Here is a 16,622-nt window from a genome sequence, read left to right on the forward strand (position 1 = left end):
GGCTCAAACTCTATAATGGCTCAGTGGTTTGACTTGCACAGGCTACTCCATAGGGTGCTCTGTTATCAAAAGCTATAAGCCAAGAATGAAATAGAGATGGAATCTACTACACAGAGGTTAAACACAAGTACAGCAAAAATACCACAAGCAGAATTAAAAGGCAAATGAATAACTGAGAAAAATATATGTGAAAATGATAAACCCAAAATTAAGATCCTTAATAAATAAAGAATTTATACAAACCAGTAAGAAAACATAAAAGATCCTTACAGATAAGACAATTTATAATTGAATTCCAGTGGGAATTTGTATGGGAGGGAAGTTCAATCTACCAGTAAACAGAAAAATAAATTAAAAGAACATATTTTTACTTATTAAATTTGCAAATGTGAGAAAAAGATATACCCAGAATAGGGCTTGGATGTGGGGAAACAGGCCCCCTCATGCAGTGCTAATGGCATGTTAATAGGTTTAGCATGTTCATTCTCAATCCATTAATTTCACTTCTGAGAATCTATCCCAAGAATGGACAGTAACATGCAGAATTTCTCAAGAAACCATGTTAAGCAAGAAAAGCAGAATTCAACTGCTATGCTATTTAATTCCACTTACATAAACTATATACTAAGGCATAAATTTTTTCTTTGGGGCGATTTGGGGAAATTTTTTTCTTATGGGTGATATTAATTTTTTCTGTATTTCTCAAATTTTCTACAATGAGCATAAAAGATAAAGTGGTAGTGGGGGAACACCCTGTGAAATATGAAATGATGGAACCAAATAAATCCAAAATTGATTGGTATCAAAGGGTCAAAACACTAGCATAGTCAGAATCTTTGCAAGATTCAATAAACATATGTTGATGTGTGTGCCAAGACCTTCCATGACGTTGAGGATGGAAGTCAGCAGCCCAGATGGCTGTGGCTGGGCTGATACTGTGGATGAGATCACCTGGCTCTTCACTGCGTGTCCTTGGCGAGTCTGTTTCCTCAATTGTACATTGATATGGAAGGAAGGGATCAGACTAAATAATCTCTGAGGGTCCTGGCACGTTTTGGGCTGAGTCAGTAACTATTCTTGAAGAAGTAAACTTTGACTTGTCCCAGTTGGAATGTGGGGCCCAGCTGGGATTTGTAGACTGCAGGTTCCAGCTCCTTTTGGGCTGAGGGACTGTAGGGAGGGACAGCATGTCTTTTCCTTCCTTAGCTCTCTCTCTGGGACATTTTTGAGATGGTTGGCTCTTAGGGTAGAGCAATCCTGACTTTGTCCAAAGGTGACTGAAGCCACTTCCTGGTGTGAGACAGGGCCTCCACTCCTTCCCGCAATTACCTGTGAGTTTACTGAAGTTCACCTCCCACTTAGCCTTTTCAGCTGCTCACCTTTGCTAAGGCCCCCTGTGCTTGGCCTCCTTTCCCAGACAGGATAGTTTATAGTAATGCTGTCTGGGCACTTCAGGAACTTTTGCTTTTATTAGGAAGCTAGTCTCAGAGCCCTGTCTCCCCAGTGTGCCTTCTCAAGTGTAGGGCTGGAGGCCTAACTGCCCAGACTAACAGCTGCCTAGTGCTTTGAATGAGGTAGACTGATGTTCTTTCTGGCCTAAGCATAGGCTGAACTTCAGGATTCTGGGAAAGACGATGTGTGAGGCTCTCTCACATCCATCAGCTGCCTGAGAACTGCTGTCTGAGTTTCTGCCACCTGACTGTGATTTCTTCAGTCTCAACCTAAAAAGCAGGGTGGGGGGAGCAGAGGCATGTTGCCCTGGGCAGGATGGGGCTGGCAGGACAAGTTTCCCCATCAAGCTGCCCTCCTGATGTGGGCCTATGACTCCCTAGCAACCAAGAAATGCATGGAAAGATGGCTTCTCTGAAGAGCCTTGTGGCCTGCACCAAGAAACTAGACAGGATTCAGGAGCCCCCAGACTACAGGTGAGGCCCTTTCAAGTCAGATACACATACAGATGGGGAGTGGGAAGCCTTCAGGAGGTCACCTATCAGAGAGTTTGGCTCAGGGAACAGGGCCCTTCAGCAGGTCTGTTAGGTCGGCAAGGACTGTCCTGGGGCCTCTTCTTCCCACCCCATAGGGCTGCCTCAGCATACAGGGACCTATCAGAGTCCAAGCTTCTCAGATTACTAGCCTCCTCCCTGCCCACCTGTGCTTGGGCCAACCCTCTTCCCCAATGCCTTGGTAGACTCCCTCAAGTCTGGTGAGTTTTTGGAGTTCCTTACTGCAGAGCTCTGGGCCCCAGGGAGGAGGCAAGGAGAGCAGTCCTGCGGGCATCATGGCCCATGGCCAGCTCCAGGAGGCATGCCCCTGACACCTTCCTCCCATCCATTCCTCATCCTTGTTCCCATCCCTGCACCTCTTGCTCATTTATTCTTGGGCCTGCTCCACTGCTAACTGCTTGGCTAGAGAAATGGGGAAGGGTCTTTGACACCCAGAGGAGGGCAGCTCCTAAGCTGTCTGTGAGACTCAGGCTGACCATACCTCCCAGGAGGATGCTGCTTTCAGGGACTGGAGTGCCCTTCCCTAGGGATGAGCTGCCTGCTCCCTGTGCTTGGCATTAGGCCGTGGCCCCTAGAATTGAGCCCAGGTTCCAATCTCTGCCCCAAGCTTCTGTCTCAAAGCCAGGGCAGAACTGGCTCTGAGGACAAATGGGCAGGACTCGAAGATTCCTTGTCCCTGGAATGGAATGTCTCCTTTGCAGTGCGCCAGAAGGCTTGAAGGGTGAAGAGATAAAGAAGTGCGGCCGAGAAGGGGTAAGTGTGTGGAGGCTAATTTCTCATTGCCCACTGAGGGAGGGGCCTTGGGCTGCCTAAACTCAGTCATTGTTGGCTCTTTGGTCACTAGGCCTGTCACCAGGAAACAAAGAGCCTCATGGAGACCTGAGTGGGTGTCCTCTTCTGGGTGGGAGTGGTGTGTCTCCTTCTAGTCACTGGCTGCCTGTGTCACCAGGAGACAAGCTGTGCTTGGAACTCAGCCTTCCACACCCACTGGCTGCTACATGATATGTCCCTGGGGGGCCCTTTGTGGCATTCTTTCCTGGTGGCTGGAGCAAGGCCCCTTTGGTGGTCTGATCTCCCAGAGCTTCTCAAGACCTAGCTTGTGTGTTTACAGACACTACAGAGTAAATAGGAGCTCTGATGGTGTAGTACCTAAGGCATTTGACTGATAACCAGAAGGCTGGTTCAAACCCACCAGCCACTCCATCGGAAGGAAGATTGGGCAATCTACTTCCATAGTGGTGATACTGCCTCGGAAACCTAAGGAGGGGTCGCTGAGTCAGATCCTACTCAACAGCAGTGAGTTTGGTTTTTTTGGTTTTACAGAGTAAATACAACCAGCAGTACCACAAGCTGTTTAAGGACATCCCTTTGGAGGAGGTGGTTCTCAAAGGTGAGGTGTTTCCCTCATGTGGCTGGGCAGGCCCCCATCATGCCCTGGGCCAGGTCTTCTCCTCCTGAGCCTCCCAGGCACAACTTAGATACGGGAACTGGCTGCCCTTTAGATATGGTGGTTTCTTTTTTTTTTCAAAAGTGTGAGAAGACTGGGCAGGTTTGGGATATGAAGTTGAATCTATGAAGATTTTCTTGGGGAAATAAATGTCAGGGCTTCCTAATCTGATTTATGTTCTGCTCTTAAGATCGACTATTCTTTCCTGCTCAGGTCTCCAACTGGCCTAAGGAACACATGCAGAGTCAAGGCCCTTTCCTTAGAGCAGGGGCAAGGCAAAGGGTTCTGCCTGAGGTAGTGCAAATCCAGGCTTGGGGAACTAGGGCAGGAACCTGTCCAGACCCTTAGGGGCATGAGGGGAGAAAGAGGAAACATCTAGCTCTCTCCTGGGGTAAGACAGTCAGGATTTTCAGGAGAGGGCTTGTGAGAGTGCTAGGGGAATGGATTGTTTGGGGCCTGGGATTGGGAAACAGGTGTCTGGGGAGGACAGGTCCTGAAGCTGGACTCTGGTGTGTGAGAACTCAGGCCCTGGCCTGTCCTGGGCTGACCTTGCTCATGGCAGCCTTCTTGCCTCTGACTTCCAGTGTGCTCCTGTGCCCTCCAGAGGGACCTCCTTCTCCAGGGACGGCTCTACATTTCCTCCAATTGGCTCTGTTTCCATGCCAGCCTCTTTGGCAAGGATTTCAAGGTAGTAATGAGTGGTGAGGGCTGCCATGGCCCAGTGAGGCCAGAGCCCCCTGCCCTGAGGGCACATCTCAAGTTCTGCCTATTCCTCTGCATGCTGGGGACCTGGTGAAGCCTCTCACTGGTTGAATGAACAGCTGCAAGGCATCCCACTCAGTGTCCAGGGAAGCAGACCTGCCCCTTCCAAACAGGGGGACTAATCTAGACCTCACATCTGGCCTGAGCTAGCAAATTATTCTGCCTACAGGTGTCTCAGAAATGCCTCCAGAATCAGAGTGGTATGTCATGTTTAGTGCAGCCATAAGTGTAGCCAAGAAGTAGCTCAGGGAACTCCATTACTAGAGAGTGGGATTCACCAGAGCAACCATCCTTGGCCTCCTGGATAGCAAAAGTTAAAATGAGATAAGGAAAAGGAAAACACAGAGAGGGGCACCAGAGGACAGAAAACAAAGATAAACTCTTTTACACATATAATACTGTGTTATCAGTGATAACAAACATTAACCTATGGGTAAATATATGGGTAGACAAGCTGACTGATCAGGCATGTCTAGGCAAAAGGGAATATACCCATGACCATATATAAGGTTGGCAGATAATATTTCTATATATGTATTTGTATGTGCTATAAGAATGTTCATATAACTAGAACAGGGGGCAAAGTTAGGATAACATCTTAGGCACAACCACCCTGATGGAGTGAGTTGCTGGACTTTTGGGTTCAGGACCATGGTCACAGGAGACATCAAGCTCAATTGGTATAAAATACTACACAAAAACATTGTTCTACATCCTTCTTTGGTGAGTAGTGACTGGGGTCTTAAAAGCTTGCAAACGGCCATCTAGATGCAACAATGGGTCTCTCTTCATCCAGTGCAAAGAATGAAGAAAACCAAAGACACATAGAACAATCAGTCCAGGGGACTAGTGGGCCATGCAAACCTCAGCCTATATGACCATGAGACCAGAAGAACTAGATGGTGCCCCACTACTATTGTCATCCACTCAGAAAGGGATAAGTGCAGGAGATCCTAGATAGAGTGGGAGAACAATGTGGAACAAAACTCAAAATCATCAAAAAGACCAGGTTTGCTGGTCTGATAGAGCCTGATGATAACCCCCAAGACTATGACTCCTAGTTACTCTTCAGGCCTGGAATTGAACTCACTTCCATGGCTTCCAGCAAACAATTGACAGGCATATAGGGTGAACATTTACACTAGCTAGATACACTCCTTAGATTGATCAATCATGGGAGAACAGAAGGGCAGTATTTGCACAGGGAGATAGCTCGGGGGGCAGGAATGCATAGGAAAGAAGGACATAGGGAAGAGGTAACTATAGGGAGGAAGTAGGAAGAGAGCTGTTACATTGTGGGGAATTGTAGTTGATGTCACGAAACAAAATGTGTATGAACTGCTGTGTGGAAAATAAATTTGCCTGGTAAACTTTCACCCAAATTACAATAAAAATTAAAACATAAAAAATAAATAAATAAATAAAGGGTTAAACTGAGAACCCAGAGCAGCATATGCTGCTAAGGCTGAGGTGGGGATAACTAGAAGGGGAGCTGGGCTGGGAGGGTGGAAGGTTCAGGTATTCCCCCACATGGGATCAAGCTTCTGCATGGTGTCCACACTTGGCTCACTGCCAGCTGTGGCTGGGGTCGCCATGTAGGGATTGGATATCTTTGGGGCAGGTCTTGAGAGGAGCATGCCTGTCCTCCTTTAGGTGGTCATTCCTGTAGTATCTGTGCAAATGATCAAAAAACACAAGATGGCACGACTTCTTCCCAATGGGCTGGCCATTACCACCACCACCAGCCAGAAGGTGGGTTAGTCCCTGGAGCAGAGCTCCCTTACCAGTTTTCCCATGCCAGCCCCTAAAATCCCATAGCCTGACTCTGGCACACTCCCAGGCCTTTACTCCTCCCTACTCCACAACCTTCCAGTGGATTTTTTTAGCCCCTCTAACATGCCAGAACAGAGGTTCATAGGCAAGTGGGTCCCTTTGATGTCTTATAGCCCCATATCCCTATGGGCCTGTTGCTCATCCACAGAGGGGAGGCTGCTGGTACGGCAGAGATCTCATCTTACCTCATCCCTTTCTGTTTTCTTTGTCCCAGTATGTCTTTGTGTCGATGCTCTCCCGGGACAGTGTATATGACATGCTGAGAAGGGTCTGCACCCACCTACAGGTATGGAGCTCAGGGGCAGGAGTTGGGTCAGACAGGCTGCTTAGGCTTGGGCTCAGGCTGTTGGGGGAGACTGGCTTCCCATTTCTCCAGCATAGGGGATTGGGCATAGGGCAGTGAGAGGGAAGTGAAAGGCTCTGGCTCATTGTCCCATAGGCAGTACTTGGACTGTGTGTCTGTGCTTCTGAGCATGTCTCTTTGAGGTCAGTGGGTTCTTGTTTATCCCCATGGGCATGCTCTCACTTGTGCTTCCTTAAAGCACAGACAAGAGCATGTAGGTACTTCCCAACATGCCCTGCAACTCCCTCTAGCCAATGGTAAGGAAGTGGAGGAGGGAGGGGGAGTAGCATGGGAAGGTTCCCTTGGATTTGCCCCTCTGCTTCAACATTAAACTCTGGGAGCTAGCCTTCATCTGACACAAGAAATGGCTTATCTGGAAGCACAGCAGTCTTGGGAAGTGCTAATACCTCCCTATGCCAGATGGACATGTAACCCCTTTTCCCTTTCCTCCTTAGCCTTCCAGTAAGAAGAGTCTGAGTATGAGACAGTTTCCAGAGGAACCTGAGTGCGAGTCTCTGGTGAGAGCTGAGTTTGGGAGCAAAGGCTGCTGGCCTGAGACTGCTCGTGGTTTGGGGGTTTCAGGGCTCCCAGTGCAGAACTGGGGTACCAGGCTCAGGGGCCTGCAGCCATGCTGCATCAGGAGGGTCCCCTAGACCCACCTAGCCCCATACCAGGCTGTGCTGCTAGGTCCTGGGCAGTTTTGCTAACTTTTTGCCAGGTTGGATCTCACCTGTATAGACACAGGACCAGTGACCTATCTTCTTTCCTTTGGCTGAGTCAGGAGGGCCTTTAAGAGGATAGAGATGTCCCTGGGGAAAAAATCCAAAGGCTATCACTGTAGAACCCAGACAGATTAATTCTGGATTTGCCAAGGTCCCAGGGACTTCTTTTGGCAGCTGGGGCCTTAGGAAGGCAGAGCTGAGCTTCCAGAGCTGGGAGTGAGGGTGGAAATGACCCGAGGGTGTCTGAAGCCATCATTAATCATTTAGCTAAGTGCATACCAAGCAGGGGTAGAAGGTGATGTTACCATTTTGTTCACAGGGACCCTAAAACCCCCTGCCAAGGTCAGTGGGTCAGTGACATGCTTAGAGTTCAAGCCAGGATTAGAGGAACCAAGACATAAGCCATCTAAGACATGTTGTGGTATTCTTTCTTGGACTTGATTTGAGCATGTACCTGGGTTGGCTCATGTCTAAAATATCACTGTGGTTCCACACTATCAGTTTTAAAAAGTGTTCTTTCCTGGGACCATGGGAAGGGAGGTATGCTTGAAGGCGAAGTGGTAAGCCAGAGGCCTCTGCCTAGGCCACAGCTTGAGTATGGCCTTTCCTGGGTTCTGTCCAGACTTTGGGGTACAGTGAGGCACTGCCTAGTATCACTCTAATTAACATCAATCACATTTCAACGTGGATGTTCAACTTCTTATCTGTTTAGATCTTGAGAACAATTGCAAGTGAACTCACTCTAGCTCACACCTCTCCTGCCCAGGTGGCAATAGGAGAGCTGGTGTGAATGGTAGGCAGGGTGTGCAAAGGGGCTGAAGGCAAGCAGGGTGCTCCTCGGTCAGGACACTGTACCTTGCTGGCAGTGCGGGGACCAGTTGGCAGAGTGGCTGGTCACAGCAAGGACGCAGACAAAAGAGAAGTGTGGTTGTGATGGCAGTGGTTCCCCATACCTGGGTACCTGCTTTCACCCCTGGCTAGGCATCCATATTGGTATTTTCTTTTATTGATTACCTATATATACAAGCACAAAACTAGGAGTACACTTATGTTGATAGCTGTTTTATTACTATAAAACCCAAACAAAATAAAAACTACAAAAGCAAAGTTGTTATATGCTGTTGAATTTATTCCAACTCAAAGCGGCACTATGTGAAAGAGTACAAGTGCTCCATAAGGTTTCCTAGGCTGTACTCTTTTCTTTTTTCCCAACAGTTTCTACATGTACAGTTTAGTGACAGTGATTACATTCTTCAAGTTGTGCAACCATTCTCACCCTTCTTTTCTGAGTTGTTCCTCTTACATTAACAAAAACTCACTGCCGTCTATGTTCCTATCTTTTTAGTTGCTGTTGTCAATCTGATAGTTCTTAAAAGATAGTTTTATCTTCTTCTAGATAGTTCGTAAAAGAGAATATTGCTCAAGGCAGACCTTTTTTTAACCAGTTAAGCTAAAGTACTGTTTGCTTTTAAGATAATTTCAAGGGATATTTTTGGCTTAAGATTTAAAGATTATCTCAGGGCAGTAGTTTCAGGGGTTCATCTACCCCTCGTGTCTCCAGAGTCTAGAGTTCATGAGAATCTGAAATTCTGTTCTGCATCAAGATGTTCAGTAATGGTAGCTGGGCACCATTCAGTTCTTCTGGTATGACAGCAAAGAAGGCAATTAGCCACACATTCCATTTCCTCCTTCTGCTTCTGACTCTGTTTTCTTCCTCTGTTGCTCCAGATGAATAGAGACTAATTGTGCTTTTGATGGCTGTCTGCAAGCTTTTAAGACCCCAGGCACTATGTAATGAACTCATTCTTACTGCTGTCGAGTAGATTAGACTCATAGCGACCCCTCCTTGGGTTTCCCAGGCAGTATCCCTACAGAAGTAGATTGCCCAGTCTTCCTTCCGAGGAGTGGCTGGTGGGTTTGAACTGCCAACCTTCTGGTTAGCAGTCAAATGCCTTAGGCACTATGCCACCAGAGCTCCCATGCAATGAAGTAGGAGGCTGAATAGAAGTACTAAGTGTAATTAGGCTAATTAACTGGGAAGCCCCATGAAATCAATACCCTAAACCTCCAAACCAAGGAACCACATTCCATGAGGTGTTTGGTTGTTTATATGCAGCGTCAGCAGCTAGTATCTCCCCCCACCTTTTGTCATTGTTGTATCTATCACACAGATTTTGCCAATTGCCTTTTAACTCTATAAGGGTCTAAAAATTATTGACAGCAATTAGAAAAAGAGACTCTTCTTTCCCACTGAATGGACTTAGTTAGCGTCCTTATCAAAAATGACCACAGACGTAATGGTAATTTCTAAAGAATGCTCTGATAAACCTGGTATGAGCTCCTTAGAGCTTAGATCCTAAGGGCCATGGTGAGACAGCTTTTCCCACCTTCCCTGCAGGAAGTCCTCATTCCCAAGATGAATAATAATTAATTCATAATTAGCTGTGCAACCCTACCCTTAATCAATGTGATTTTTCCATCACCGTTAATCCCACTTGTCTCCTCTCCCCTGTCCCTGGTAACCACTTTGGTGTCTATATATTTGCCTCGTCTTGTCTTTCATATAGTGAGTTCATACTTTTGTGGTATTTGTCCTTTTGTGGTTGGCTTATTTTGCGTAGCTTAGTATCTTTGAGCTCCATCCATAGCATGTATCAAGACTTCATTTCTCCTACTGGCTGAGTAGTATCCATTATATGTATGTACCACATTTTGTTTATCCATTCATCTGTTGATAAGCAGTTAGGCTGTTTCTATCTTTTGGCTATTGTGTATAGTGCTGCAATGAACGGTGGTGTACAAGTCTCTTTTTGAGTCTCTGCTTTCAAGTCTTTTGGGCATATACCTAGGAGTGGAATTCCTGGGTCATGTAGCAGTTCTATTTTTAGTTTTTTGAGGAACTGCCACACTGTTCTTCACAGCGGCTATACCATTTTGCATTACCATCAGCAATGGATAAGGGTTCCAATTTCCCCCCATCCTTGCTAACATTTGTTATTTTCTGTTTTTTCAAGCTTGGCCATTCTAGTGGGAATGTAATGGTTACCTCATTGTGGTTTTGATTTGCATCTGTCTTACAGCAATGGCACTCGGCATCTTTCCATGTGTTTGGTGGCCATGTGAATGTGAAATATCTATTTAAGTCCCTTGTCCATTTTATGACTGGGTTATTTTCATTTTTGTTAAGTTATATGTGTGTGTGTGTTTATAAAACTAGATTCTTGTTTTCCAAAGATATTCTCCCAGTCAGTAGCTTGTCTTTTCATCTTTTTGGTAGTCTTTTGGTATAAGTTTTTAATTTTTATGAGGGCCCATTTATTTATCTTTTGTTGTTTGTGCTTTCATTATTAAATAATCCACTGTTGAAAGCTAGGCCTGACAGTGTTGCTCCTGCTTGTTCTGCTAAGAATTTTATAGTTTCAGTTTGCATATTTAGGTCCTTAATCCATTTTGAATTTGTGTTTGTGTATGACATGACGGAGCTCTGGTGGTGTACTGCCTAAGACATCTAACTGCAATATAATTATCAACAAGGATGAATTTATTAATGTCATTTTGTTAAGTACTTTTGCTGATTTCTTTGTTCTATATAATTTTCTGTGCTGAGCTCATTTTGTTTATGAATTGTATTATCATCTTCTTCATTGCTATTATTTTAGTATTTGCTAAGTATTTGTGATTGTCCCTTTTTTATTTTGATGTGAAGGTTTATTTTTTTTTTTCTTTGAGGTTACCCTGTAATTTATAATTTTCTTTCCATGGGTCATATTTTATTTTTCTTTATGTGGAAATTCAATTTTCCCAGCACCATTTATTAAGAGACTCTTCTTTCCCAATGAACGGACTTAGCACCCTTGTCAAAAATGACCACAGACATAATGGTAATTTCTAAAGAAAGCTCTGATAAACCTGGTATGAGCTCGTTAGGGCACCTAAGATCCTAAAGGCCATGGTGAGACAGCTTTTCCCCCCATCTGCAGGAAGTCCTCATTCCCGAGATGAAGTGGAGAAAAGTGTGCCATGCTTCCAGATCCCTGTCCCTCCCAGACAACATCCCTTGTATTGCTCGGGCATCCATGGATTCCACAGACAGCTTCTTTCCCTCTAGGAAGCCTCCAGTGTCTGGTGAGTTCAGGTGGGCTTGTCCATGGCAAGGAATCCGTGGGTAGCGTAAATGGTTAAACATGTGACTACTAATTGGAAGGCTGACAATTCGAACCGACCCAGAGACACTTTGGAAGAAAGGCCTGGCGATCTTCTCCTGAAAAGGTCACAGCCTTGAAAACCCTATGGAGCAGTTCTACTCTACTCACCTGGGGTCACCATGAGCTACAATCGACTCTGTGGCAACTGGTTTGGTTTTGGTTGTCCATGGCAATGGCTTGCAAAGGCCAGGCTCTCCCTCTTCCCAGTTCTGTGAAAACGACTCATCATAGCCATCAGGGCTTCTGAAGGTTGTTTCTTTCTTTCTGAAAATCCATAAGGGAAAGTCAGGAGCCCAAGCTGGCCCAGGTAGCTGCAAGGAATGAGGGGAGGCTGGTGTGCCCTGAGCTGAGGTAGGATCCTCCCTGCCCTGGGAGGATACGTAACTGTTCTCCCATTGCAGAGGATGCTGTCTGCGAGGAGGACATGCTGGAAGAGGTGCCCAAGAGTGATGGGGAGCTGAGGCTCTGGGATTACCGGATCCTTAAGGTCTTCTTTGTGCTGTACGTGATGCTGTTGGGAGAGAAGGCAGACCTACCTGGGTGTCTAGGTGTCTAGGTATTGGGAGCAGGGGCCTTGATGTATGGGGACATCATTATCCAGAGCCAGGCGAAGGTTCTGAGTCATCTGCAATGAAAAGCAGATTTGGAAACCAGCTATGGAATTCTGTACAGTAAGCTTTGGCAATTATTTAAATTAAAAAAAAAAAAATTCAACTTGCTCCTTACGGTGACTGGAGATTGTATGACAGGCCCTTCTGCAGCAAGAGAAAGTCTCTCAAGTTTTTGCTCTTGAAACCCTGTAATTTGGGGTTAAGGTTGTGCAGGGGGGAAAGGGCAGTATATGCAACTGTTGAGAAAAGGAGAAGTTGGTGCATGGGGGGTGGGGTGGAGGACTTGTGACAGAATTCAGATTAGCTTTGTGTAACATCTGGACCATTCAGAATCCTGGGCTTTGACTCCTGTCTTTTGGCTTCTGCTATGATTTCATTTTCCCTTAATCTCTTAGTAAAATGTCAAATCATATGTCATTTTTTTAGGGGAAGGGCCTTTCCACATATTGGTTGGAGAGTTTATCACTACCCACAGTGGTGAGGGGATGCGGCAGAATTGCAGAGGGAGGAGCATTGCTGGTGGGAAGCATGGCCTTCCCACTGCCCACTGCCCATTGCTAGGGCAGTTTCTGGAACCCTTGCCTTGTCTGTCCCTTCACCTAAGGACCAGTAGAGTTGTGAACATGGTAGGATGTTTCGTGAACCACCAGCCTGATCCCCCTCCCCTCAGTTCACCAATTTCCTCTGGCTCTGCTGTTTTGACTGTCAACCTCAGCACCTGCTGGGGGTATCTACTTCAGGGGGTGATCTTAGTGGTCTAGAGGAGGCACAGGACCAAAGTGGCTGGTCAGAGGGAAGGCAGGATGAGAGCTGTGACCAGAGCCCTCTCCAGGGCTCAGCTGAAAGGTCTAGAATTCCTGCTGGGCTTTGAGGTCATCTTCATGGGGCCTGGTTTCAGAACTTTCCTGTGGCCTCTGAGAAGAAAGATGCTTAGGTCTGAGCAGGGCCACACAGAATGGGTTCTTTCATTCCTTCAGTTGCAGGAATAGCTGCAACTCCTTTTTCCGCTGAGTCTCTAAAAATGCCTTTTCTCTGGAAGACAGATTCAACTTCTTGCCCCTCTTCCTCCAGGATTTGCTTCCTGGTCATGTCCTCATCCTACCTGGCATTCCGCATCTCTCAGCTGGAACAGCAGTTATGCTCCTTGAACTGGGATGGCCCAGTCCCTGGGCACAGGTGAGGCCCTTTATCTTCCTAATGCTTCTGGAATTGAGGGTGTGGACAGGAGCCCAAACCTAAGGCCAGGCTGGACTTGGCCCCCTTTGGCTGAGCTGGCTTAATGGTCCACAGTAAGGCTGGGCCGTGCATGTGGGGTACATAGATTCTCCCACCCCTACTCCCTTAGAGAGAGAAAGGCTTCACTGGTCTTTTAGCCCATGTTTGTTTTCTGGGCCTCTTCACTGATCTAGGCATCTCTCCTGTGTGCAGGTAACAGCCACTTGGCCTTTGTTCTCACTCCTACTCCAAGAAGAACTCTCTGGGTGCTAAGCCTCCATCAACGATCCCCTTGGTTTATGCTGCTGCTGTGCTGAGATAGTATAAGGGAAAGTACAGATCTTTTCACCTCCCAGCTCTTTTCTCTCCAGTGAGTGATCTGAAGTACCTGTTTACAAAGTAACTAGATCCTGGAATTTTTGGACTAGAGTATGGGACCCAAATTTTGGAACCAGCTGCAGGATTCTGTATACCAAGTTTCAGCAACCACTTAAATGGAAAAAAAAAAAAAAAAAATTCAACTTGCTCATTGGAAACAATTCTAGCACACAAGCAGATCACTGGGGGATGCCCCAGGAGACAAAGGCCATGCTCTGATACCAGAAATGTGGCTCCCTGTCAAACAGCTCACTCTACTGGAGGGGTCAGAAGCCAAAACACAAACCAGCAGAGGGCTCTGCTCTCTCCTAACACAATGTGCTCTTACTTGGGCCTCTGAGAGTCCCTGTTCTGGGGCCCACAGGACTTCTTTACAGGGAGCCAGGCACTTACCAGGCCAGGGAGTAAAGGCCTGCTCTGGCTGAATGGAGGGAGGTGGGAGACAACTATGAGTGGAAGAGGAAGGCTTGTGGCCAGGATTACAGCAAGAGATGACTATTTATGCTCTGGGCTAAGGCTCTGCTGGCCCCTCATGAGGAAGCTGGCTGAACCTTGGTATACTAGTCCTAACAGGATGGTGGCAGGGGCTAGGAAGAACAGGAGGTTCTGAACACTGTGTCCTCTGCTGCCATTTCCTGGGAGATGGAGGTGACCTTTGATCACTGTGGCCACAGACCTGGTACTGGATCTTCCTCTGCTGTGCTCAAACACTTCCAAGGTGCCCCAGGCCCTGGAAGGAGGGGATGGGAATATATGGTGGGCCAGGTGGGGGCCTTAACTTCAGGGTTTATTTTGTACTCTCTGCTTGACTGCCTGGATCTCAGGCATGGCCAACAACAGCCCGTTGGGGAAGCTCGTCTGGGTGGCCGGGTGTGATGGTGCTGGGTCACTATAGGGCAGAGCTCTCTCATGTCACCTGTAGTAGGTGTGTTGCAGGCCCTAGAGGAGGGTCCTCCACTGCATGGGCTTTGTTCTCCACTAGTAAGTTGGCTGTGTCCAAGGTAGGCCTAGTACAGTGTAGGAACCAGGCTGAAGAGGTTGTTGGAGATTACCCCTAGAGAGGTGGGGATGAGAAGGGTGGACACAGTAGTGGATTTTACTTGGGGAGGTTGCCTTCTCCGTGAAAGCCTTCTCTATTCTCAAAAGTTCTATGTCCTAGAACCCTGGTCTACTCTCCCTGGAATCCATCTGCCAAGACAGTAGTTTTGGGGTTTAGGAAGGGCATTAGTGAGGAGGCCCAAAAGTATTAGGGCAGATATCAGTACTAGGGACATTAAAAAAACTTGAAACCAAACTTACTGCCATTGAGTCGATTCCAACTCACAGTGACTCCCACAAGGCTGTAAATCTTTACAGAAGTAGATTGTCCCATCTATCTTCTGCAGAGTGGCTGGTGGGTTTGAACCACTGACCTTCTGGTTAGTAGTCAAATACCTTATCCACTACACTACCATATACCAAGGAGGGGTTGCTATGAGTCAGGTCTGATTCCACGGCACATAACACCACCATCGCCACCACCAACAACCATATACTAGTGGTAAAGAGGGTAGTGTCAGAAACAGCCACTGTTTTTCTCCCATTCAGATACGTAAGAGATTTAATCAGGGGAGAAATCCCAGTGAAAATTATTTCAGAGCCTTGATTATGTGTCTTATTTATGAAAAACCCAAATGCAGACTGGAGAGATTGACCTCTAATCTGAGCTCAGATTTTGTCCCAGGTTCCAGGATTAAGTTTAGAGCCTGGTCTTGTGGGCTGCTTGCACAAAATCTGTGTAAGATGAAACTCATTGTTCTCATTCTCTCCACAGTGACATAATCGATGGGTGCTGACCCTTTTTATTGAGTCAGCTCTTTTCATCACTTCTTTTCATTATACTTTCAGGAAATACTCCTTGGCCCAGAACTTCCCCTCCCTAGTCCTTGCTGAAGAGCAGGGAGAACAAATCTGTTCTCTGAGCCTTGCTGGGTTGCGCCAGAGGCCATTAAAGGTGCCAAGTCATAGGTGGCTGTGCCAAAATGTTGGTGAATCTGGTCTCTAGCCATAGCCCCAGGCTCAGAAAGGACCAAAGACTTGCTGTAGGAGAGGTGGCTCTGAAATCCTTCGTGGGCCCAGTGCTTTGAGTGGTGCGGGTCCCTCCGGAGGGCCCTCTTTCTGTTTCTCCTCAGCCTGGTCTTCTGGGGGTCAATGCAGCTCCTGTTATGCTCATTTATAAATTATGTGTATTTATACAGACCTGCTTGCTCTTCTAAGTCCCTGAATTTGGTGCAACCACCTTTGTTTGGGTTGTTCTACTACTGCATTAGCCTTTGAAAATATTTTTAAATAAAAAAAAATCTGATTTTTCTAGTGTCCTGTGGTATGAAAAGTTCATTTTTATCCTTTGACTGCTCACTGAAGGTATGCTTCCTGACATACTTGACACCAAAGAGACTGATGGAGCCCAAGTCACTCCCAGAATCCTAAGTACTCTACAAATCTCAAAGGACCTTAGCTGAAATTCACACTTCAGACATATGGGGAAGGGTAGAGATGGGGCCTCCACAAATCATCAGAGCCTTCTGTATCTGCTGGATGGATACTGGGAATGTGTCCCTATTTCTCTTGGGCAACTTCAAAGCAGTATCTCTGGTTCAAACTGTACTGTGCTTCAGATATAGAAATTAAAGCCTGGTACTCAGAGCCAGAATGGTTTTTCTATGATTTAGAGTCTAGGTAGGGAGGTTAAAATTTAATTTGGGCCATATCACCTATCTTATTTCTTCACAGAATGTCCCCTTCTTTGTAGTGATTCATTCATTCAATAAATAGTATTGAGCCCAGACTATGTGCCAGGTACTATGCTAGACACTGGGGACATAGCAGTGAACATATCAGGCATGTCTATGTCTGCCTGGAATTTACATTACATGTAAATATAAGGAACAGGTAAACATGTGAACAAACAAGGTAACTGCAGGTTATGATTAAGTTTCAGATTAACTGTGACTATTGATTCCAACTTATAGGACTCTACAGGACAGAGCAGAACTGCCCCGTGGGGTTACCAAGGCTGTAATCTTTACAGAAGCAGACTGCTTCCTTTCTCCTTCAGAGCAGC

The 16,622-nt window shown here is 46.4% G+C and overlaps 1 protein-coding gene across 1 annotated transcript; it reads left to right on the plus strand.

Annotated features, from left to right (window-relative positions):
• Window positions 1–1,767: 1,767 nt before the first annotated feature.
• GRAMD2A (GRAM domain containing 2A) lies at window positions 1,768–13,106 on the plus strand. The gene is given in 11 exon segments (XM_007958651.1): window positions 1,768–1,925; window positions 2,705–2,756; window positions 3,094–3,102; window positions 3,327–3,393; window positions 4,035–4,138; window positions 5,866–5,964; window positions 6,260–6,331; window positions 6,844–6,906; window positions 11,091–11,235; window positions 11,717–11,816; window positions 12,998–13,106. Coding segments are annotated over 11 exon segments (978 nt in total).
• The last annotated feature ends 3,516 nt before the right edge of the window (window positions 13,107–16,622 follow it).

Source organism: Orycteropus afer, unplaced genomic scaffold (genome assembly GCF_000298275.1).
Source record: "Orycteropus afer afer isolate SDZICR_OR568_19922 unplaced genomic scaffold, OryAfe1.0 scaffold00015, whole genome shotgun sequence".
Lineage (NCBI taxonomy): Eukaryota > Metazoa > Chordata > Mammalia > Tubulidentata > Orycteropodidae > Orycteropus > Orycteropus afer.